Source organism: Schistocerca serialis, chromosome 1, assembly GCF_023864345.2.
Source record: "Schistocerca serialis cubense isolate TAMUIC-IGC-003099 chromosome 1, iqSchSeri2.2, whole genome shotgun sequence".
Lineage (NCBI taxonomy): Eukaryota > Metazoa > Arthropoda > Insecta > Orthoptera > Acrididae > Schistocerca > Schistocerca serialis.
Window position 1 is genome coordinate 327,734,213 of NC_064638.1, and position 25,442 is coordinate 327,759,654.

Consider the following 25,442-nt stretch of genomic DNA (forward strand, 5'->3'; position numbering starts at 1 on the left):
TCACTATGTATTCAGGCAACAGTAATATTAGAAACTACATTGCGCAAAATTTCTCATAATTAATTTTTGTATATTAGATCATTCTCCCTAATATATTACTAACGTAAACCGCTTCATTCGCATGTAATCGCGATTCGTTCAACAGCACACTGGAAACTATTACTTCGATTTCACCTTGGGGCACAGTTTTTGTCGCCATTCAGTGGATCATCTTTAAGAGGAGCACGGTAACGTTTCAGTTTAGCCATTATTTCTTAACTGCGGAATATGAAGGAGCTGAATCTTTTTATACAGTCACCATCTTCGTAGGAATTTTTGTTAAGCGTGAACCGTCCTGAACTGGGAATCTTATGGCAGTATGGTACAGACGAGAAGAGAATAGAAGCTCTTGAAATGTGATGTTGCAGAAGAATGCTCAATATTAGATGAGTAGATTAGATAACCACGAGGAAGTGTGGAATCAAGAAGGCAAGAAAAAAGCTTTACGGTACATCTTGACTAGAGGAATAGAAAGGTAAAACTCATGTTGCGGCACCAAAGAATGGACAGTATGGGTTTAGGTCACAGTAATTACGCAGAGATGTAAACACTTGCACAGTATACAATAGGGTGGAGAGATCCGTCAAACCAAACTTCGGACTGATGACAACGGCAATCACGGTGTCCCAGCGTATCCATTTGAACGTCACACATACTTCATAAAAATCATGGTCACCTGTGTGCTAGGTCAACAGTTTCCCAACGTTATCTCATATATTGTGGAGCTGAATTTAGTTCAGCTGACAATTTCAACATCGGGTGTTTCATAATAGCGATTAAAGAAAGAAACTTGTATCTCAGGTAAGAGAAGTGTGTTCTTGGCAATGAACGCATATGCTTGTTGTGTTCTACTTAGAGAGAGATCGCTGTTCGGATAATCAATGCAAATTCGGCAGTACAAAATAGTCATTCATAGTTGATATTATTAGAGTTCAGTGGTTTCCAACTAGGGGGTTATTACCCCCATAAACTAAAGTTTTTGAAAAGTCGTTACTATTAATATTTTGTAATTTTCAATATTTTGTAATTCCATACGTTACCAAAAATTATTTTCTTCCATACACCACTACTAACGTGTGACACAATGTGGTGATAGTTACAGTTTGTGAAACGGATGTGTGAACATCTTCCTCACATAGTCCACCACCAACACACAAACTTTGTACTTTGTAGCAAGCATTAATGAAAATAAAATTGAGCTACATATATCACATATTCTTAAATATCTCATGAAACTACATTCGCCAGGTTGTAGGTAGTTCCCTCAATAGATGAGAATTGCTTCATTATTAATTTCGCAACAATAAACGAACAGACTGACAGCACAACACAACAGTAACTATGTAATGACTGCTACACTGCTGTATGGCCCACACATTATTGTTATAGAACAGAAATAAATAATAGAACACAGTATGTTGCCCTCGACGGCGAGTGCGCCCTAAAACAAAACAGACGGCGAGTGTTCATCAGAGACAAGGATAACGTCAGGCGTGCTCCAGGGAAGCATGATAGGACCACTGTTGTTCTCTATATACACAAATGATTTGGCGGACAAGTTGGGCAGCAATCTGCGGTTGTCTGCTGATGAGGCCATGGTTTATGGTAACTTGTCGAGGTTGAGTGACTGTAGGAAGATACGAAATGACATAGACAAAATTTCCAGTTGCTGTGGTGGATGACAGCTAGCCCTAAAAGTAGAAAAATGTAAGTTAATGTGGATGATTAGGAAGATCACACCTGTAATGTTCGGATACAGTATTACTAGTGACCTGCTTTTCACATCACGTCGTTTAAGTGTCTGGGCGCAACGTTGCAAAGCGATATTAGATGGAACGAGCATGTGAGAACTGTGGTAGGGAAGGCAAACGGTCGACTTCGGTTTATTGCGAGAATTTTAGAAGGGTGGTTCACCTTTAAAGGAGACCGCATGTAGGACGCTGGTGCGACCTGTTCTTGAGTACTGCTTGATTGTTTGGGATCCGTACGAGGTGGATTGAAGGAAGAGATCGAAGCATTCAGAGGCGGGCTTCTAAATTTGTTACCGGTAGATTCTAACAACACGTAAGTGTTACGAAGATGCTTCGGGAACTCAAGTGGGAATCCCTGGAGGGAAGGCGACGTTCTTTTCGAGAAATGCTATTGAGAAAATTTAGAGAACCGGCATTTGAAGCTGACTGCCGAACGATTCTACTGCCTCCAACACACAATGCGCGTAAGGACCACGAAGATAATATACGAGAAATTAGGGGTCATACGGAGTCTTACAGACAGTAGGGTTTCCCTCGCTCTGTTTGCGAATGGAACAAGAAAGAAAATGACTAGAAGTAGTACAGGGTACCCTCCACCACGCACCGTACGGTGACTTGCGGAGTATCGATGTAGATGTAGATTACCATTGTTATTATTACTATTAGTGGTAGTCTTATGACGCAAAGCATTATAAGCATTAAGTCTTCCAATTTATGGCGTTGCAGAAGTAAGGATTCCAACAATCAAGTGATTTACAAACAGTAAGCGCACACACTTTAGCTAGGTTGACTGGTGAAACAAGTGTCGCTAGGGAGAGGACTGGTGCAGAGGAAGCATGTTTTGTAACAAGTGTTTCATTTCTTTTCTGAGGAGGAGTTTTAAGTAGCACTCGCGATGCACTGAGAATTCCTTAATCATCCCAAAAAATAAATGTTTTTATAAATAAGCAGCACCAATGGCCTCATTAGTTCGCGGTTCAATAAAACATCTACAAGAATTAAATATCATCATAGGTACTAATGTTGCTGTTGGTAATGGTGGCACTATCTAACATCTGACTGCACACAGGGGTAATGGTCTCGGAAAGATTGAGGACGACTGTTATAGTTCGTAGATAAACAAATGATGTGTGTAAAGATTAAGTATACCATGACTGTTGAAGATGAAATTATTAGTTTTCATTAATCTCAAAATATAAAACGTAGTACTAAAAATGCTTTCACATCGATCATGAAATTCGCCAGATGTTTCAGTAAAATTAGCCATCTCTCTCAACTTCAGAGACGGAAATCATTCCTGCGGTAGGCAATTGACTTGCAATATCATCGGAGCTTCCTACATTAGATTTATACACCATTCTTGTAACTAACTATCTTTTACGGTTAACAGTGCAATTGTTCATGTAATATGGCTGGTTTAACTTCAGTTTGCCATCTTTTTCGTCGCAAACCAATTGGCTTTTCGTTCACTGCTTATCCCGTGGCGTGTGGAAGTCATCTCCTAACTCGCGTGCAGACATCATTTGTAATTGTTCTTCGCAACTATAACTTGCCGCGCGCCTCATTGTTATGGCAGGTAGATCGAAAAATCATTCGTTTCGCATAAGCCACACACCTCGCTTGGTCGATCTGTTGAATGTACCCGATGTCTTACATGGTACACAGTCTCACTTGGAAAGTAAAATGTGAGACCGCCATTACGTTTCCCAAGTCAGCTGTTGTTTCGAGGCACCAACTGTTTCACATACTAAATATTTTACTTCTAACGAGCTCCACAGCCACCACAAATCGTCTGAATTATAATATTCTGCCATATTGGCTACCATTCGACGGCTTAAAACCTCTTTTTATTTTGTTTTCATTGCTTTGAAGTCATTTTCAGGTGGTCGCTGTAGTCTAACCCATCAAAATGGACATATTTGAGTTAGCGTCCAAATGCTCATCGAATGACGCAATGACAAAATCTTAGGAAGCTGGCTGGGGTTCACACTAAAATTACTACGTGGCGCTAAGTGAAACTAACATACCACTCAGAAAGCGGAAGAACGTATTCAAACAAAGCCTCACATACAAGGTTATGGAGTTAAGCGTAGTCGTTTAGCTCGGAAATTTCCAGAATCGTTCAAGATATCGTAATTCTGTTTTCACCCAGATAAATTGTGTGAAAATCTTTAATAAATGACATATATAGGTTCTCTTTATAGCCAAATCAGTTATATAGATGTAGTTATGAGCTTCACCTATTCAAATAGAACTATAGTAATTTCTGCTTCTATTTTCCTAATTCTAGGGGTAGAGCATCCCAAAATCATGACTCCTGATCGTTCAGGTTGGAGGCTGTGCAGAGGGCCACCACCTACTCAAGTAAATGCTGACAGGTCAGGGTACTCAAAGCATGACTCGGAAACAGGAAAGAACTTACTGGAAACAAAGCTGGCAAAAGTGTAGGGATAATTTTTTGTTTCTTCGAATATCAGAAACATATACTGCCCTGGAAATACCCATTCACTAGTAAACGAATTAGACAAATACAGGGTACAGCTGGTAGCTCTCATGGAGTAAGATGGCAAGGAATGGTCACTGAAAATAGGAGACAGGAGAATAATTTACGGAGACTGCGGCTTACACTATGAATTTGGAACCGGATTCTAGGTTCACAAATCATTAATCTCTAAATGCACATACACCCAAGAATTCAACAGTCACCTGGAAAACATGTACGACTCAATAAGTAAGCATAATGCAAAAGTAGTCTAAGGATAGTTTTAATGCCAAAATAGGGAAGGAAAAAGTTTACAAGCCAATCATGACTATTTCAGCTTACACGATGAAATCTCAGATAATGGGGTTCAGGTTACAAAACTTACAGTGACTAATGATATCGGGCTCAACAGCACAAAATTTCAATACAGGTGCATTAATTTAGAGTCATGGATATCACCAGATGGAAAGGTAGTGAATAGAGTTGACATGCAGCTATCGAAAAATGATTCCAAAACAGTATTAAAGATGTTAGAACCTTTAAGGCTGCATATGGTAACAGAGCCCATTTCTCAATCATCAGGTTACCTTCCATTCGGAAAGCGGTTGCACTCAGTGACTGTTATATTGACTGGTAAATTATAGATTCCAGCAGTCAGTCGTCCTTTATAAATTTTATTATGCAGATCCAGATTTCAGTTAGAAGCTAGCCATTCTCAATGAACTGTGGGTGAAGCCCGATCAACAGGGACTTACATGCATTGAGTGAAAATAATAGTGTATTGAGATCTGGATCTTGTTCAAATGGCTCTGAGCACTATGGGACTTAACATCTGAGGTCGTCAGTCCCCTAGAACTTTGAACTACTTAAACCTATCTAACCTAAGGACATCACACACATCCATGCCCGAGGCAGGATTAGAACCTGCGACCGCAGCAGTCGCGCGGCTCCGGACTGAAGCGCCTAGAACCGCTAGGCCACCGCGGCCGGCGAAATCTGGACCTGCATAATAAAATTTAAAAAGGACGACTGATTGCTGCAATCTATAATTTACGTTTCTGAATCATATCAGAAATGAAAATAAAAGTGAAAAGGAAACTAAATAGAGTTTTAGTGGAAATTACAAGATGCAATATAAGAAATCTGGTGAAAGAAGATATAAAAGAAAACTTATAAAAGAAATGGAAAGTAACCTAACAAAAACTAGACTGGCCAAGAGGGAATACCAAAATGTCGAAAGCAGATAGAACCGCTTAGGACTATTCAAGAAGTAAGTTCCAAATTTATAGGCAAAAGAAAACGACGTACCAAATTTTGTTTAATGTAAAATACCAAGAAAGTGCTGGAGAGAAAAAATGGGAGGAAAGCGTGGATTCAAGAATGAAACAATGACACTCAAGGAAATATGCTATAATATAGGACAGGAAACACAAAGAACTCTAAAACAAGAGAAAATGGAATATTACAGAATATGATAAGAGAAACGGAGGATGTTTTCAGGCATAACAGGGCAAGGCAAATAGAGAAATATTTTCCTAAATTAACTAGAAGTGAACAGTTTATAAAGGATCAGCATGGGAAAATACTGACCAACAATAGTGACAAACAAAAAAGATGGAAAGACGTACTTCTCACAGCTGCTCAAGTAGAATCTGATGCAGTTCCTGTTAGTCATCACCCCACCAGTAAACATAATGCAGCAAACAATAAAGAAATTAAAGAATAACAGTGCTTGTGATGAAGGCTAGAACCGGCCGTTGTGGCCGAGCGGTTCTAGGCGCTTCAGTGCGGAACCGCGCTGCTGCTACGGTCGCAGGTTCGAATCCCGCCTCGGGCATGGATGTGTGTGATGTCATTAGGTTAGTTAGGTTTAAGTAGTTTTAAGTCTATGGGACTGATGACCTCAGATGTTAAGTCTCATAGTGCTGAGAGCCATTTGAACCATTTGATGAATGCCAGATATACGCTAAGTTATCAAAGAATGGAGGACGACAACTAAAATTAGAGCTACAGTCTTCAATAGAAACAACTTGGAAGAGAGAAATTATACCTTCAGACTGAAAAACCGCAATTATGTGCCCTATATTTAAGAAGAATGATCTCCTTTTGTGCAATAACCACAGAGGAACTGGTTGCTAGGTGCCAGTTATAAAATCATATCGATTTACTTATTAAATAGGCAGGTCCCAATAACGGAAGAATTAATTGAAGACTATTAATACGTTTTCCTCAGAAATGGATTCAAATTATACCATTTATTCACTCTAAGACAGGCAACTGGGAAGGCGTGTGAATTCATTGTAGATGTCCAAGTATTATTTCTAGATTTCAGAAAGGCCTGTGATAGCGTACACCGACACACTCCTAAATATGACGGAATTTAAAATACTTTCGGAGTTAATCAGATAAGTTAAAATGTATATAGATGAAACTTTGTCGTATAAAGACGAGGTAGGGGACACGGAAAATTTTAAGGTGTACAATGGCCTGAGACACGGTGACGCCATTTCACCTATTTTATTTAACCTAGTCTTAGAGAAGATTGATGGATAATTTACTAAAACTAATCCACAGGGAATACAGATGCGGGAGGTGAACATTACTAGACTTGCCTACGCCGATTAAGTAGCATTAAGTATTTCCGAAACAGAACTGGTTAGAAAGAGGCAAAGCTATTACAAAATCATTGCATTTCCTATACGCCCCTTTTATATCGGTTTCGCAGCGGTAAGTCACTCTGTTTCTACCATATCCGACGAGAAGTATTTCTTTGTTTGTGAACGAAATCACAAACTTCCACAGAAGACAGCAATCGGTTTCGCATTCAAAACAAACTAACCCTGAGATAAATATTGTAATTACTCTGAAACCAGTAATCTGATTTCGAAGAGAGAAACGCAGTTAAATTCGTCTCTTTAAAAACCACGATACTTGTAGTAGAAATTCGTATAGATCGATTTCAAAAAGCGAAGTTGACATCGATACCTGTGTAATTAATACAGCCACGAAAAGAGACTATACGTCTTTTAGTGAAGACTTTCTTACAATTCATCTATGTGAAAACAAAAAATGGTTCAAATGGCTCTGTGCACTATGGGACTTAACTTCTGAGGTCATCAGTCCCCTAGAACTTAGAACTACTTAAACCTAACTAACCTAAGGGCATCAACACATCCATGCCCGAGGCAGGATTCGAACCTGCGACCGTAGCGGTCGCGCAGTTCCAGACTGTAGCGCCTAGAACCGCTCGGCCACCCCGGCCGGCTCTGTGAAAACAGAATTACGATATTTTATACGGTTCCGAAAATATTTGAGGTGAACAAATTGCCGAGCGGTCTAAGGCGCTGCAGTCATGGACTGTGAGACTAGTCCCGGCGGAAGTTAGAGTCCTCCCTCGGGCATGGTTGTGTGTGTTTGTCAATAGGATAATTTAGGTTAAGTAGTGTGTAAGCTTAGGGATTGATGACCTTAGCAGTTAAGTCGCATAAGATCTCGCACACATTTGAACATTTGGATTTGTGAACAGACTATCTGAATCTCCACAGTGTCACCCGTTGTAGCATTACAGGAAAGGTGATTTGTGACTAGCGTGACTACATGGAGACCGCTAAAGAAATAGCACATCGTAAGTATAGTGCTGCGGACACAGCTGTACCCAGATGCAAATAAATTAGCAGTGCGCAATGTTAGAAGGTAGTGCAGAGTAAGGTGTACCTTCCTGGTCGCGCTTTCCCCTGGTGGGCCAGAAGAACTCCATCTCGCGGCGGCCCCTCGCCGCCCAGAAGGGCCCCTCGGCGGAGGCGGAGGAGGCGGACATCTCCCGGCGGCGGCCGCGCGCCACCCAGAAGGCGTCGCCCACACCCGCGGGCGCCGCCTGCCGCACCGGCCCCAGCGTCTCGCGCCGGTCCAGCAGCACCTGCAACCGCCACTGCCATCATACTGCACGTAACGCGAGGCCAACAACAAAGTATGCACGAAGGAGAATCTCCTTGGCACATTAAAAATGTGTGCCGGACCGCGACTCCAACGCGAAGCTATGCCCTTCGCTGGCAGTGCTACCCAGGCACGGCACATGACCCGTCCTTACAGCCAGTGACTAATGGCGATCTCATTCCTCTGCGATATACAGGGTATTCGGAAATTCCCGTCACAGTCTTCTAGGATTTGTAGAGGGGATTCAGTACATAATATATTGAGTAGGAACCCATGTCCGGAAACGCATAGTATCCGTTCTACCACGGTTTCGATTCAGGTTTCGATTCAGATGTGTAACGCGTCCACGTCTGCTGAGGGAAAGAGAAGACTGCCAGAATTGTTTGTCCTGGTATACAACGGGGTAGACAGGATGTGTACTACGTCAGACTGTCACCTTATGTGACTTAATGTCTGCTATGCTGCGAGACCTATTCAACGCCCGTGCGCCTCCGTTACAGTAAACGTGGGTCGGTACACGTTTACGGAATACACAGCTGTGCTCCTTGTGTTTGGCGACGCTCGACGTGACGGAAGAGCTCCTAGTCGACTGTATCACGTACGTAGCACGCCATCGCACAAACGTTTTGCCCAATTTACGCAGCGGCGTAGGTACCTTCACCGTGAGGAGACAGGACTGTGGTGCTCCACGGAAACGCCGCACGCTCGAATTTCAAGATGATGTGTTGCATCGCGTTGAAGAGAGTTCATCAACAAATACTAGAACAGTTGCGGGTGCAACGGGTATTAGTTCTGCGTAAACAACAATTACATCCGTACCAAAAGGATGAATACTTGTGTGCAGTCGGTTCTCCATAACGCGTTGGTTCCTGCATCGTTGCACCCCTGTTTTTACGTCGAATTCTGTGCACAGATGAATGTAAGTTTATTAAGGACCGTATTCTGAATTCGCGAAACAGCCAAAAACCCTCTTGCCACGCATGATGAGGAATTTTAGAACCGATTTGTTACTAATGTTTGGGCAGACATGCTATACGGTAATGTGATTGGGCCATACCTCGTTCCACTGAAGCTACTTGGTCCTGCACACGCGATCTTCCTACAAAACCTTTTGGGCCCGTTCTTGAAAGCTGTGTCACCTAAAGTGCACGTCATTTATGTTGGCGGCCGAGTTTAGGTTCGTTCTGCGCATCTGAAGTCACAAAACACAGTCAGCCAATGAACAGAGAACGACGTTGCCACATCTCGACTGCAGTGCAGAGCATGGACGAGTGTCTTCAGTTTTAGAAACGTTCAGTCATAAATAAAGTAACAGAACAAAAGCAATGTCTTGATAGCAGACATTCTTTTATAGAAAGTTTGGAAAAAGCATTCTTTATACCAATTGCTTCATATTCTATTAATTAATTAAACCAAACAAGCAATAAGACTCCTAATTCAGGCGACAGCAAGGAAAGGTGTTTGTATCACTCTCACGAACTGCTTTTTCGCAATAAAGAACAGCGGTAATTGTTTATTTCCTATTGTACTTCGACGAAGCTTGAGTAGTTCATAGCCATACCAACAGTGTTTGTCAGTATTTTCCGTGGCATTTTATAGTCCTCATGTCGTTCTGTAGTTGGACGAGGTGCGTTAGCGTAACGGTTAAGGTGTTGGGCTGCTCTGCGAAAGGTTATGAGTTCGAAACTTATGCGGTGCTTATTATTTTCATTATTTAAAAACAATATCGAAGTGCCTTACTTCACGAATTATATTCGTTTGAATGCAATTTTTTGAAATTTCTAGTGCTTTGTTTGTCTCTTCATTAACCCTTTCGCTGCTGCAGACACGTGCTCCCCGCATTCCGCGCTGTGCGCGATTTTGTCATCACTGCACTGCTCGCCTGTGCAGACACATGGTGTTCCCACTGCTTTGACTCACTTATCATTCGATTTCACAAAAACTATTTGGCCAAAAAATTGGATTTTTACATGTTTTCTTGACTGATACCTTCCCCCCATAAATGACTTAATTTTGTGTCGATGTTCGACGCAGTTATTATGCAGCATTAAATGTAGTAAACCATTGCACGAAATTTTGAAGAGTTTGCAGAGATAGAAGTCCATAGCGTATACTTTCCGTATGGTCGATTTTAGTTGCCACAATGTTGAGAATGAAATGTGGACAAATACCTAAATTTCATATAAAATTTACTGTATGACAATATCTCATTTAATTTAAGTACGACATAGGTGTCGTATGTAATATTGAGAAATATTCCGTCTTTCGCGACTGTAATAAAAGTATTATTTACACCGGACGCGTTTGGCTTTATTTTAAAGCACTTCAATCAAGGAAAGGTATGGCACATACACAATGGTACTCATGTTCTCTTTCTCGTTTTTGTTCCACAGTCGCAGTTTTACCAATGATACTGAAATATATTCCTCTTCTGCAACTGTAATAAGGGACTTATTTAGACCAGACGCGTTTCTCTCTTTTGAAGCATCTTCAGTGGACAGTATTTTGTCTCCTCCATTGCCAAGTCACCTTTCGTAGTTTTGTGCTGCGGTAACACAACATTCAACGTTTGTGTTGGCAGATCAGTGTTTTAGCAAATAAATGATGTTTGTGTGTGTCACACACAAAAATTATATTTGACATAGCTCAGAGCACTTCACTGATAGACGGTATATTTAAGTCCTAATGTTTTTGCAAGTCCACAGTTTTGTTTAATGTATTTTGTCTACTTCATTTTGATTGATTGAAGTGCTTTAAAATAAAGCCAAACGTGCTCAGTGTAAATAAAACTTTTGTTACAGTCGCGAAAGACGGGATATTTCTTAATATTACATATGACACCTATGTGGTACTTAAATGAGCTATTGTTATACAGTAAATTTTATATGAAATTTAGGTATCTTGTCCATATTCCATTCTCAACATTGTGGCAACTAAAATCGACCATGCGGAAAGTATACTCTATGGACTTTTACCTCTGCAAACTCTTCAAAATTTCGTGCAATGGTTTACAATATTTAATGCTGCATAATAACTGCGTTGAACATCGAAACAAAATTAAGTCATTTATTAGGGGAAGGTATCAGTCAAGAAGATGTGTAAAAATCTAATTTTTTGGCCAAATAGTTTTTGTGGAATCGATTGATAAGAGTGTCAAAGCAGTCGGAACACGATGTGTCTGCACAGGCGAGCAGTGCAGTGACAAAATCGCGCAGAGCGCGGAATGCAGGGAGCACGTCTTTCTAGCAGCGAAAGGATTAATGCGGCTGTGGTGGCTTTACTTCATGAACTGCGCGCTCCCCCCTACATGTAAGCTTGCGAACTATGCTATACTATGGCGCTGCTTCTATTGGCGCGTGCGTCGTGTGCAACTGGCAACGCAGCAATCTCCCGCGTCTGGGCGGGCATGCGCGAGCCGCCAAGATAAAAGAATTGAACTATAGTGTTTGTCACGAAATGTAGTTTCAGCATAATGGTGCACCACCTCACTTCTCACTTTCGATGCCGAGACATCTCAACAGACAACGTGGTAAAAGATGGATAGGCCTAGGTGTTCAACCGCGTTGCCCTCGCGGTCGCCACATTTAACTCCTGCGGAGTACTACTTGTGTGGTCCTATGCAAAATATAATCTACGACTGAGGAAGACCTAATGGCACGAGTACTGCCCGCTACATTCGAAATTGAAGGGAGACTAGATCGGATGGAGAGTGTGTACCAGAACATGCAAAGGAGGCACAATGTCTGTAACGAAGTTGGTGGTCGCCACGTCGAGCTGCTGTTGTAAAGCATCAGTACTGTTCTGTACGTATGATACGCTGGGTTATTTTTTGTTATGGAATAATGTGAACATGTAATGTTAAAGTGTTAATACTAATAAATGTGCTTAAATGATAATGGATGTTTTCGAATTGTTGCCGAACTATTGTACTGCATCAAGCCTAACTCAGTTCCTCAAGCAGAAGTGGATGAGTTAAACATCTGAACTGAAACCGCCACAGAACGGAAACGGCAAGTTTCCGGACATGGGTCCTTATCCAGGATACTATGTACTCACTCCCCCCTACAAGTCATAGAAGTTTGTAACGGCAATTTTCGAAGACCTTGTATATTGTTCTAGGAATGCTAATCCCGCAAGTTATGAAGGAGAGCTTCTGTGTCGTAGAAGCGCGGTGTCGTAGAAGAGAGGTGCCGGCAAAATTGCAGTTGTAAGGACAGCTCTTGAGTCGTGCCACGACACCTCAGGCGGTAAGAGCACTGCGGTCCAGCGCAGAGTTTTAATCCCCTATGAAGTTTCCAAACAGCGCCAATTCCACTGCAGAGTGAAAGATACATTCTGGAAAATATCTGATATTTGCATCAGGCACTTCGTAGTGCCAAGCGTTATTGATGTGCACGGTGCCTCGTATCTCATTACGGAGTGAGGTGCTGCAGTGCTAAGAAGTCAGATTGCATTCGAGAGAACGACGGGTCAATCCCTGTCGAGCGATCCAGACATACATTGCAAAAAAATTAATAAACTTGAAAAGACTACGTCGATTTGGTTTCAACGTCGTCCGCCAACAGATAGCGTTGTGGAATAGCTACCAGAGCGTCATCTGTGTGTACCCTTTAATAGAGAATGCTTACAGCCAGAAGGCTCGGTGTGGTGCAAATGTTGAAGCAAGCAGGCAACCAAGCCGTGGGGACGCACTCGTGCTTCCTACAGCCAATTAAGCTAAGTTGAAAGGGGCCTTCCGAGTGGTGGGATGGTCCTTTCGGTGAATAGCCACACAAGATGGACGTGCTACGTCAGTTGCGCAACGATGCGGTTTCAGTGACCACGCGAAAATTCTCACACCCATAGATGTGGTTCTTGACGTCCACGTAGCGCAAACTCTCGCCAGGATCGTCGTACTGTAAGGGAAAGAGTGGTAGATCGTACTGCTATGACAGCACGGGTAAGACGTATCAACACGAACTGTTGCGAACCGGTTATTAGCAGTGGGACTTCTGGGGCGCGCACCTCTAGCCGCTCTTCCACTCACGCCACAGCATGGATGTGCAAGGCTTGACGAGTATTGTCAGAGGATCACTTGGAAGATGGGATGGCGCGCCGTGGTCTTCAGCGATGAAAGCAGATTCTGCCTGCACGCAAGTGATGGTCGTTTGGGATTACGACGTAGACCTGGTGAGCACTGTCTCGTCGGGTCGTCCACGACGAACTGTCCCCTACCCCCATCCCTATGTCTTATAGTCTGGTGTGCGATAAGCTATAACTCTTGTTAACCTTTTGCGTTTCTGGAGGGGACACTAACCAGCGCTCCGTATGTGCAGAATGCTGTAAGACCCATTCTTTTGCCGTTCTTAGAACAGGATAATCCACGGTCTCTCACTAACAGTGAAACTCAGCGTGTTCTGCAAGACGTGCAGCAACTTTCCCGGCCATCACAATCTCCAGACTTGTCTCCGATCGAGGAACGAGAAGTGCCCCGTGTGACTTGTCAGCCATCAACTCTTACAGAACTACGTGAACATGTTGGTCATTTTTGGCATAACGTTTCCCAGGCCAGTATTCGCCATCTGTACCATCGACTTGATTCCAGAGTTAGCGCCTGCGTTGCCGCCTATACAGGCTACGCCACGTACTAATATGGGTATTTCAGCATGTGTCGACACTTGATACGTCAGAAGCGCTTGTGCTAGTGATTTATAAATGTAACCATTTCATGTACTCCATGTGCACTGCTGCAACAATTAATCATAAGTTAACAAGAAATCTCTAAAAGGCAGTACTAATTTTTTCCGGTAGTGTACATTCCACACGATTTTCCTAAATCGCTTTTAAGGCAAATGCCGGGGTGGTTGTTTTTGAAAAGGACACGCCCAATTGCCTTCCCTCACCCTTCCCAATCCAACAAAACAACTTGCAAAATGATTTAGATAAGATATCTGTATGGTGCGAAAAGTGGCAATTGACCTTGAATAAAGAAAAGTGTGAAGTTATTCACATGAGTACTAAAAGAAATCAGCTAAATTTCGATTACGCGGTAAGTCATACAAATCGGAAGTCTGTAAATTCAGATAAATACTTAGGGATTAGAATTACAAATAACATATATTGTAATGATCACATAGATAATATTGTGGGTAGAGCAAACCAAAGACTGCGATTCATTGGCAGAAGACTTAGAAGGTGCAACAGGTCTACTAAAGAGACTGCTTACATTTTTGTCCGCGTTTTTCTGGAGTATTGCTGTGCGGTGTGGGATCCGCATCAGGTGGGACTGACGGATGACATCGAAAAAGTACAAAGAAGGGCAGCTCGTTTTGTATTATCGCGAAATAGGGGAGATAGTGTCACAGAAATGATACGTGAATTGGAGTGGCAATCATTAAAACAAAGGCGTTTTCCGTTGCGACGGGATCTTCTCATGAAATTTCAATCACCAATTTTCTGCTCCGATTGCGAAAACATTCTGTTGGCACCCACCTACATAGGGAGAAATGATCATCACGATAAAATAACAGAAATCAAGGCTCGCACTGAAAAATTTAAGTGCTCGTTTTTCCCGCGTACCTTTCGAGAGTGGAACGGTAGAGAGACTGCCTTAGGGTGGTTCATTGAACCCTCTGACAAGCTCTTTATTGTGAACAGCAGAGTAATCACGTAGATGTAGATGAGATTCGGTTTACTGATTGACTCGTCTAGGAACGTACTGCCTTGGAATGTTAAGAGGAAAGCAGGGTGAGTACCAGATGACGTGGTGAGTTAAAGGGGTGAAGTGCAGTTCGGCGCGGACAGGGGTGCGGTGGCATGTGGGGCAGAGCTGCGGCTCACCCAGGCGGGCTCCTCCACGTAGAGCGGCTCCTCGCGCCGGCTGTGGCCGTCGTCTGCTAGCCCCGCCTCGGGCACGCCCGCCCGCTTCACCCGCCCGCGGGCGCTGTCCTCGGCCAGCGTCGCGTTCTCGCTGTCCGGTCCCTGCGCAGGACACGCGGCCCGTCACCTGCGTCTTCCGTCCATCACTTATGTCAAACGAGACAGTTTTACAATGTTACAACAGGTTCGCTCAGCGAACAATACGCCCACGTGTAGACAGATTCACATTTTTATCTTAAGCTCTGCTATTTCTTTCGCACTTACAGTGAATTCAGGTGTTCAAACAGAAGGGCGTTGTCGATCATATATACTTCAGTTTATGCTTGAATTTATTTGTACATTAAATTAAATCCTTTACATCAATGTACCAATGATCAAAAGATTTGTTATGGATGAATACCTCCCTCCTTTCGTGCGACACTAAGGCCAAGTGATGGAGAGTGTAAATATTTCTCCTTATGGTATTATGTTTGCGAATCTTACTGTTGTTGTCAGACTATATCATTATTGTCTACAAACTTAATAAGGGAATGACTTAATTTCTCAAAAACGTGGATTTTTGTTGTGCCATCAGAAAGATGGATGCAAATTATAATTTGTGGATATTTCAATGTAGTTTTACTGATAGTCTTGAGAGTAAGAATGGCCTTGAATTATTACTCCAGTAGTACACATAACCAGGACACTTCTAGATAATATTTTCATAGGCTAAGATACATTTCATAAAATAAACAATTACCCCGTTAAGAATGGTCTTTTTGATCATGATGCACAGCTACTTACAGTATATAACATAGCTCCATGGAGTAACGCCAAACAGTCCTCCGGAATGATGTGTTCATTTAACAATTTAGCAACTGCAAATTTTAGGGAAAACTGGCAGAAATTAGATTAGAATAAGGTGTACTGGGAAGCTGATGTTAATTTAAAATATAATTTATTTCATGATACATAATTGAAAACATTTCCCTAATAAAACTTTCAGCTGTAGTTGTAAGGAACCGTGTAAAGAATCATGCTTTACTAAAGGGATAAAATATCTTGTAAACCGAAAAGGGAAATACAACTAAGAAAGAATAATGACCCAGAAAGAGTCAAATATTATGTAAACTACTGTTCCATAGTAAGAAAAGTTGTTAAAAAGTTAGGAAATGCGTTTATTATGTCTGAAATTAGCACCTCTGATAATAAAATTAAAATAATACGGAATACTGGTTTAAGGGAAACAAGGAACAGAAAGGCTGTACTACAGTCAAAGTGACTAAATAGTTTATTTTTTTAAAAAAAAGGCAGAAGTTGAAAAAATTTCTAATAATCATCTTTAAAAGTTGTGGAGAAAATAGGACCCAAATATTCACTAGAAAAGGCAAGGCTATATATATATATATCATCATCATCATCAGCCAATTCAATCATTAGATGATGTGGCCTCTTCAAGTCGTGGATTCAGGTAGGCTTTCAGAAGTCTTCTCCAAGTGGGACGGTCTTGGGCAGTTCTCTGCCAGGTGTTACCAGCGATCTTCTTGATGTCTTTGGCCCATCTGTCTGGTGGTCTTCCTCTAGGCCTCCGGTGCTTCTAGCGGTTCTAGGCGCGCAGTCCGGAACCGCGCGACTGCTACGGTCGCAGGTTCGAATCCTGCCTCGGGCATGGATGTGTGTGATGTCCTTAGGTTAGTTAGGTTTAAGTAGTTCTAAGTTCTAGGGGACTGATGACCACAGATGTTAAGTCCCATAGTACTCAGAGCCAGTTTTTGAACCTCTGGTGCTCTCTCGGACTCCACTCCAGTACTAGCTTCGTCCATCTGTTGTCTTTTCTTCTCGCGACGTGGCCAGCCCACTGCCATTTCAAGGAACCTACTCGCTCTAAGATGTCATTAACCTTCGTCACAGACCCGATGTCATCTGCCCTTTTCCTGTCCTTTCTTGTATGGCCCAGCATTGATCTCTCCATGGCTGTCTGTGCTGTCCTAAGTTTCCCTTTTGTAAATGAGTTCAGTGTCCATGTCTCACAGCCATATGTCATCACAGGAAGAATGCATTGATCAAATACTGCTTTCTTCAGATTGACTGGCATTTTTGATCTGAATATTTTTGAATTCTTCCCAAATGCTTGCCAGCCAAGCTTGATGCGTCGATAGATTTCTGGCCTTATGTCTCCCTTCATATTTATAATCTGGCCAAGGTAGACACATTCACTGACCTCTTGTAGTAGACTGTCCTTGACTTTCACATCTCCAGCTGGGACCCATTTGTTGGATATTACTTTTGTTTTGGAAAGGTTCACGTTCAAGCCAACCAGCTGACATTCCGATGCAAGATCTGTGACTAAATTTTGGAGCTCTGCGAAGTCTTTGGCCAGTAAGGCAATATCATCAGCAAATCTCAAGTTGGTAAGCCTTCTTCCATTAATTCTAATTCCCTTACCTTCCCAGCTCAGCTTTGACATAGCCATTTTCAATACAGCCGAGAACAGTTTTGGGAGATGCGATCGCCTTGCTTGACACCCCTCATGATGCGGAATTCTTGAGTTGATTCGCCGATGTCAACATAAGGCGAAGAATTCTCGTAGATTTTCCTGAGCACTTCAATGTATGCTGCTCCCACTCCTTGCTCACTCAAAGCTTGGAGGACAGCTACATGGCTATCGGAGTCAACTGCCTTTTCAGAGTCAACAAAGGCAATGCAGAGAGGCAGTTGGTATTCATTCGCTCTGCTTATCACTTCACTAACGGTCAGAATGTGGTCAATAGTGCTAAAATTGCTTCGGAATCCTGCTTGTTCTATAGGTTGGGCTGAGTCCAGAATGGAACTAATTCGGTTTAACAAGATATTTGTGAAAATTTTGTACAAAATTGAGAGCAAGCTGATAGGACGGTAGGTTTTAATATTGTGAATACTTCCTTTCTCGTGTATCAAAATAATCTTAGCCTTGTTCCACGATAATGGGATTGAAGCATAGTGCAGGCAGGAAGTAAATATTTTTGCCAAGTGCTTTACTGTTACCTCTCCTGCCAGTTTGAGTATGTCAACGCTGAGCTCATCATCACCCGGCACTGTTCCCTTCTTCGTGCTATCTAGAGCACACTTGACTTCCGATGGGAGTATATCTGGAGCACTAGGTACATCATTTAATTTAGGTACACTCAAATTTTCCCCTGGATTGCTATACAAATTGCTATAAAAGTCTCTGATGAACTTCAAAACCGCCTCCTTTTCAGTGATTCGACTGTAATTTCCATCGAGTGCGATAATCTGCTTTTTACCGATTGTGAGTTTGCGTTTGGCTGACTTTAAACTTGTCTTGTTCTCCAAGCTTGCTCGTAAGGTGTCTTCAGTGAATTTCTATATATATATATATATATATAGAACAGGCAATACCTATGCAGTTTAATAAAATTAAAACTCTACCCACCTCTGCTTCTGAAATTAGGAAAATATGATTGTGTAAAAATAGGATAACTCTGTTGCCAACGACCATCGCCCTGTCTCACTTCTGCCAGATTTATCCTAAATTCTTCAAAAACTAATGCATTCAAGAGCAGTTTCACGTGTTTTTAAACATTAAAGTACTAACCAAATGTAATTTTGGCTTTCACAAAGGTTTTTTAATAAAAAAAAAGCTGTATATGCTTTCACTTGTCAAAATTAAATGCTCTAATAACCGGACATCACCCAGTGGATTTTTTTGTGTTCTCCCAACGGCTTTTGACTGTGTAAATTCTCCTATATAAGCTTAAGTATTAGTCATCTACTGAAACGTTTTTCAGTTTCTTACACTCTTAGAGTTACTGTAAATTTGGTCGATAAAAGTATACATTAATTAGCTTTCTGACGCCACAATACATTACTGAATAATATGACAAGCTAATTTTTTGGACATCGTCATTCCTAGAACTTGTTGTTATTCGTGACGCCACAGTTTTAGCGCGTAGACGTGTAAGATGATATGCAACACGTGACTCCCAGTTAAAGTTCACATAAATATAAACACCTAAGAATTTAGAATATTCTGTTTCATATATTGGTTTTCCTAATCCCTTACTTCTAACGGTGTGGTAAGACATTGTGCAATGCTGAATTGCGCGCAGTGTGTTTAATCTAATTTCAGTGATAGGCCATTTACAGAGAACCCATAATTAATTTTCAAGAAAGTATTGTTTACATTGTCAAGTGTTCAGCGTTCCCCTTTAGGCTTGATCTTAATACTTGCATCGAATGCAGAAAGAACTAATATTGGTTCTTGTATATGTGATAGCAAATAACAAAAACAAGAGCGCACCCAACGGAACAAATGGTTCAAATGGCTCTGAGCACTATAGGACTTAACATCTCAGGTCATCAGTCCCCTAAAACGTAGAACTACTTAAACCTAACTAATCTAAGGACATCACACACATCCATGCCCGAGGCGGGATTCGAACCTGCGACCGTAGAGGTCGCGCAGTTCCAGACTGAAGCGCCTAGAACCGCTCGGCCACCAGCCGCCGGCACCCAACAAAACAGACCCTCAGTCTGTAGACACTGTTTCGTTATATACATTCGCTCTGTTTCTGAATCAGACGCTCTGCACGCAACAGAGTATGGAATGAGCAATTTCTGAGTGTCACAACACAACCAACCACATGACTGCAAATGACGCACGTTCTGCTCCCTTCTAAACTCTGTATCTACGGCGCTGGAAGCGTCTAACAAACCTAAAGACGCTGAAACTTTCTAACTGATTTATCCTGTGTATCGGATTGGAGCTCGAACCCGAAACCTACATACTCGTGGGCACTGTTATTACCTGCTAAGCTATCCAGGTCCAAAACACGAGTTGCTAGGGCTCCTGGGGAACGGGAGTGCGTAATACTTTTGTCGGGGGAGTCTGCAGTTGCAAGTATCCATAATAATACGAGGACTATTCGGAAAATATCCTCTGTTTCGCTGTATTTAAAATACTGCAATGGCTACAGCAAGTTCTTCAGAAAAATATTAAAACTACCTTTTCATTACTTCTCTATGAAATTAATTTTCGGGTTTAAGCATTTATAAAACCTCTTAACTAGTGCAGAATACCCTCTCGTAAAATGCTGTCGTCTAGAACCCAACGAGTGTATAGCTTTTGGTACATTAATTTCTTGGTTCTGATCTCATGAAAAATGCTCCAAAGTCTGCGGAAAGAAGTTCTGCGGTATAGATATACTGAATGCCGATTATCACAATTTTTTCAATGTTATGTAGCGATTCATTGCTGACTACGAACAAACGATTACTTTTGTTACCATCGTGAAATTTCATCCTTCGCGTATTTCATATTTGGCGGAACAAGGGAACCTGCCCGGTATTCACCCAGTGTGATGCGGGAACCCACCTAAAAGCCAAATCAGGCTGTCTGATCTACCGACCTCTCGCTGTTAATAGACCAGGCGGATTTAATCCGGTGCCGGCATACATCCCCCTTCCGGAAGTGGTCGCGTTAACGGAATTATGTTCCGGATAGCCGTCGTATATCGCTCTTAAACTGGGTTTAAACTCAAAAGCTTGCGTGAATGTATTCAAATATTAGATTCTTGGTCACGCCGGATAAAATATGTATAACTGGTAATAACTGATGGAGGAAACGCTTCTCGAATGACTTTGTAATTCTTTCAAATGATTTGTTTGTATCGCCAGATCTGTTAACAGGGCTCACGAAGTAAAAGTCGTGATGTGAAACGGTTGGCGTGTCGAGGGCGGAGAGCGGCGGTTTAATAAGTACCTGTAGCTAGGTTGGAGCTTGGAACAGTAAATTACAATATTTGTAGTGAAAGACGAAACTGATGACATGTGATAGGTATAAAGCTATGGGAACCTCCACAATCGGCAACTCCTACTCATCTTCCAGTCTCCGGTAACGGTTCCATCTTAACGGTATTTGCACGATTGACAACGTTTCCGTCAATTCTTTCCAGCCCTGACTCATATAAGATTTATTTGAGCACCTTTTTTTGTCGGCGTGAGTGAAGTGTGAGAGTCGAATTTTTGATAGTTACTTACAGACGAAGCTGTAAAATAAATCACAGGTTACAAAACAGTAACAATCTTTATGATTCTTTATTTTATCATTATCGTACATGAGGTGAGGGAGCGTTAAAAATTGTGATACCACTTGTCGCTTCCTACTTATACGAAAAACTGTGTACTAACCACAACTGCGCAAAAACTAAATACAGGAATAGACTCGAATAATGAACAACACCGCGTTGGACGAGTTGAAGAAACCAAATAATTCCCTTAGAATGTGTGTCGAAGTTATGTTCTTAAAGCTGTAACTCTGTTCTTTATGTAATACTGTTTATAAAATATCATTTACTGAGTCCTCATTTTTTATTTTTTCTTAAAATCCAGACTAGTCTGAAGATGGCCTTTTGTCCCGTCTCATCCTCACGTACAAAAAAATGGTTCGAATGGCTCTGAGCACTATGGGACTTAACTACTGAGGTCATCAGTCCCCTAGAACTTAGAACTACTTAAACCTAACCAACCTAAGGACATCACACACATCCATGCCCGAGGCAGGATTCGAACCTGCGACGGTAGCGGTCACGCGGTTCCAAACTGACGCGCTTAGAACCGCACGGCCACTCCGGCCGGCATCCTCATGTACACCTGCCTATCTGAAATACATGACAATATCATGAAAAATTTGCTGTTGTATTTGAACTTAGATGAGGTACTTAACAGTTTTAAAAGGTGTACTTTTAGGGTGTCAACGACTGCAAAATTTTGTTATTAGGTCCGCCATTAAAAGAAAAAAAACGATAAACAGCGCTCGTGCAGTGCACTCTAAAATTCAAGCTGTTTCACGACAATCAGAGAAGAATTAATTTATAGAACATGTCTGGAAACTGCGGAAGAGTACTGAAGAATTAGAGGCACAAAGTGAGAAGAAAATGTAGTCTCGCATAAGGAGAACGTTCGACACTGTAGACTGATTTAAATTCGTTGGCAACGATAGCGAGCGGGCTGGTTTTCCGAAGCTTACATGTAGCAAACAAATTGTAATGTGAAACTTGGGAAGGGTCCGTTACCGAGCGAGTTATTTGATAGTAAACGAAAAATATCGGATTTCAGTGAGTTGAATTGTTTTTGTGATGTAAGTGTCCAAGCCTGAAAAATTACAGCCATAAAAAAAATTGCAACTTTTACTTCCGACCCCGATTCAAATTAGGACTTTTGACTTGCTTCGAGGTACTACAGAGATTTAAGCCGCATGTGAATTTCTAAGCTTTTGAGCGTTGTTTTTAGGAGATACTTTAAAGCGGCCGTGGAAAATGGAGCGCCGTGGCGGCTGTCGTGTCGCGATAACGCCGCAAGTTAGGACCTTAGGCTCGACGCACACGAGCGATTTATTATCGCGAGCTCGCTGCGTCATTTCGTCGCGCGTTTTAGCAGTACGCGTTGAACAATGGAGCCACCCACACTACGGCGGTGAAGCTGCGAACTCGCAGCGAGAGAATTGCGCTCGCCAACCACTGCTGCTTCGCAGAGATCTCGCAGTGTTCGCTGCCCCAGCAGCAGTTGTCAGACTGCCGTTAATGAAGCCGTATCGGATGTTAAACTGTTCACTGATGAGGTGAAGAAATATCCTGAAATAGGGTACGTCTTGCAAGGAGCACCATGGTCATATTAAGAAGAACCGCATGGTTTCAAGTATTGAAAAGTTTTGTCTCGGTTTTATCGTGAAATCAGATCAGGAGAGAGACGATGCAGGGAAGAGTCATTGTCAAGCTAGTTCGTGTTTATGACCTAGTGGTGTTTTTGCATGAATGTGACCATTCAAAACTTTAAACCCTTAACCGGTCAACTCTTTGCTCCCTGTGGACGGACCTTTCATCTGAACGTACAAATCTTGTGTCCGTAATAAAAGATTAAAATCTGTTAGTACTAGCGAACCGGACAATGCTTCGCAATTGTTAAATATGTGTGCTAATTGAATATACATCCTAATCTCCTTCTCGATCCTCTTTCTGCCCATCACCTCCTCCATCCCCCTTTTCTGTCCGTTTCCTCCCTCCCTCTCTGTCCATCCTCCCTCTCTTTCTCTATGATTTTGAATCTTGTTTAATGCTACTGCCAATTCACATTCCATAGCAGTATAAGCTGATGACCCATAATCAGAGATATCCTATTAGCTGTGTAAGCGGACTGCGAGGAAAAAAAGAAAAACAAGATATTGTTGTGTATAGATTTTTATTTAAAAGTACGTGTAATGGGAGAACACAATTTGATTAATGGTTTGAATGTCATGCTATCGTAGTTAAAAGTGACCGCAAGAAATATCAAACCGCACATTTTAACAGCAGAGCACAGAACAGTATTTTCTTTCTCTCAGTCGGCTTTAACAGAAAATGCGTACACTCTTGTTGGAAAAAATATATAACCTATGTCCGTCCGAATATTGATTAAAGTGTCACATAAAATTTGAAGTAAATCAGTCAAGAATTGTATGACATTTTACCCATTATAGCATTATACATGTCCGCCAGACGGTTCATTAGAGACTATCGTGTGAAAATCTGGAGTTAATTGATCAAGAACATCTCCAGATTTTTCGTGACAATGTTTCTCCTTTATACATTACATACATGTTTATATATTACACTAGCTTAGCGCCCACTGTTTCGCTCGCGTTGACTGTATGATCCGCACAGAATTTTTTTTGTTCTCCTTTAATCCAGTTTTTATGTTGTTTTTGCAAACTACATTTTCTAAACTTTGCACGCTAACTGAGGATGTAGAAGCATGATCTTTCCGTAATTATTTCTGTCCAGAAAGAGTTTTGTCAGTTAGAGTCGGAGGTCGTTGTTAATCCTGCCTTTTGAATACTTGTGGTGCTATTTCCATAGAAAACTTCATCCTCTAACACATATTTATTTAGAAGACAAATACCAATTTTCATAGATGTAGTTTTTAAAATGCTTTAGTAGTTCTTTAATAATGTTTTTTTTTTCAACAAAAATGTCACCAACTGGTTCACCCGCATATGCGTTAAATTTCCAATAATCCTGAACCATGTGTCTCTTTATTTCTGACCGAGAAACGGGAAACAAAATACCGACTTCCGAAACTCTAGCTTCAGAATTGCATTAATAGCGATATATTTTCAAAAAACCTTTCAGTCCCTATTTCACCCTGTCAAGAAAGAAATATCGAAAAATACCTTCTTAAACGACGCCTATGGTATAAGATCAAGACCCTCTGCAAATTTAAAGTTTCTGCCCTTAGCGGTTTGAGCTGGCCGACGATGAGTCAGTGAGCAGTCAGTCAGTCGGACATTGCCTCTTATACAGGGTGGACCGTTGATTGTGATCGGGCAAAATATCTCACGAAATAATCGTCAAACGAAAAAACTACAAATAGCAAAACTCGTCTAGCTTGAAGGGGGAAACAAGATGGCGCTATGGTTGGCCCGCTAGATGGCGCTGTCACAGGTCAAATGGATATCAAGTACGTTTTTTTAAATAGGAACCACCATTTTTATTACATATTCGTGTAGTACGTAAAGAAATACGAATGTTTTAGTTGGACCACTCTTTTCGCTTTGTGATGGATGGCGCTGTAATAGTCACAAACGTATAAGTACGTGGTATCACGTAACATTTCGCCAGTGCGGACGGCATTTGCTTCGTGATACATTACCCGTGTTAAAATGCATCGTTTACCAATTGCGGAAAAGGTCGATATAGTGTTGTGTATGACTATTGTGATCAAAATGCCCAACGGGTGTGTGCTATATATGCTGCTCGGTATCCTGGACGACATCATCCAAGTGTCCGGACCGTTTCCGGATAGTTACGTTATTTAAGGAAACAAGAAGTGTTTAGTCACATGTGAAATGTCAACCACGACCTGCAACAAACGATGATGCCCAAGTAGGTGTTTTAGCCCCTGTCGAGGCTAATCCGTACATCATTAGCAGACAAATTGTGCGAGGATCGGGAATCTCAAAAACGTCGGTGTTGAGAATGCTACATCAACATCGATTGCACCCGTACCATATTTCTATACACCAGGAATTGTATGGCGACGACTTTGAACATCGTGTACAGTTCTGCCACAGGGCACAAGAGAAATTACGAGATGGTGACAGATTTTTTTTTTGCACGCGTTCTATTTAGCGACGAAGCGTCATTCACCAACAGCGGTAACATAAACCGGTATAATATGCACTATTGGGCAACGGAAAATCCACGATGGCTGCGACAAGTGGAACATCAGCGACCTTGGTGGGTTAATATATGGTGCGGCATTATGGGAGGAAGGATAATTGGCCCCCATTTTATCGATGGCAATCTAAATGGTGCAACGTATGCTGATTTCCTACGTAATGTTCTACCGATGCTACTACAAGATGT

At 41.7% G+C, this 25,442-nt stretch overlaps 2 protein-coding genes across 2 annotated transcripts in view; one reads left to right on the plus strand and one right to left on the minus strand.

Annotated features, from left to right (window-relative positions):
- Positions 1-25,442, plus strand: part of LOC126469864 (COMM domain-containing protein 4) — a 555,575-nt gene that overhangs the window by 384,777 nt on the left and 145,356 nt on the right. The window lies entirely within an intron of this gene.
- Positions 1-25,442, minus strand: part of LOC126470899 (uncharacterized) — a 66,754-nt gene that overhangs the window by 31,832 nt on the left and 9,480 nt on the right. The window contains exons 3-4 of the mRNA XM_050098962.1: positions 15,025-15,165; positions 7,987-8,188 (exon numbers count right to left, since the gene is read on the minus strand). Coding sequence (XP_049954919.1) covers positions 7,987-8,188; positions 15,025-15,165 — 343 coding nt within the window. The remainder of the gene's footprint in view (positions 1-7,986; positions 8,189-15,024; positions 15,166-25,442) is intronic.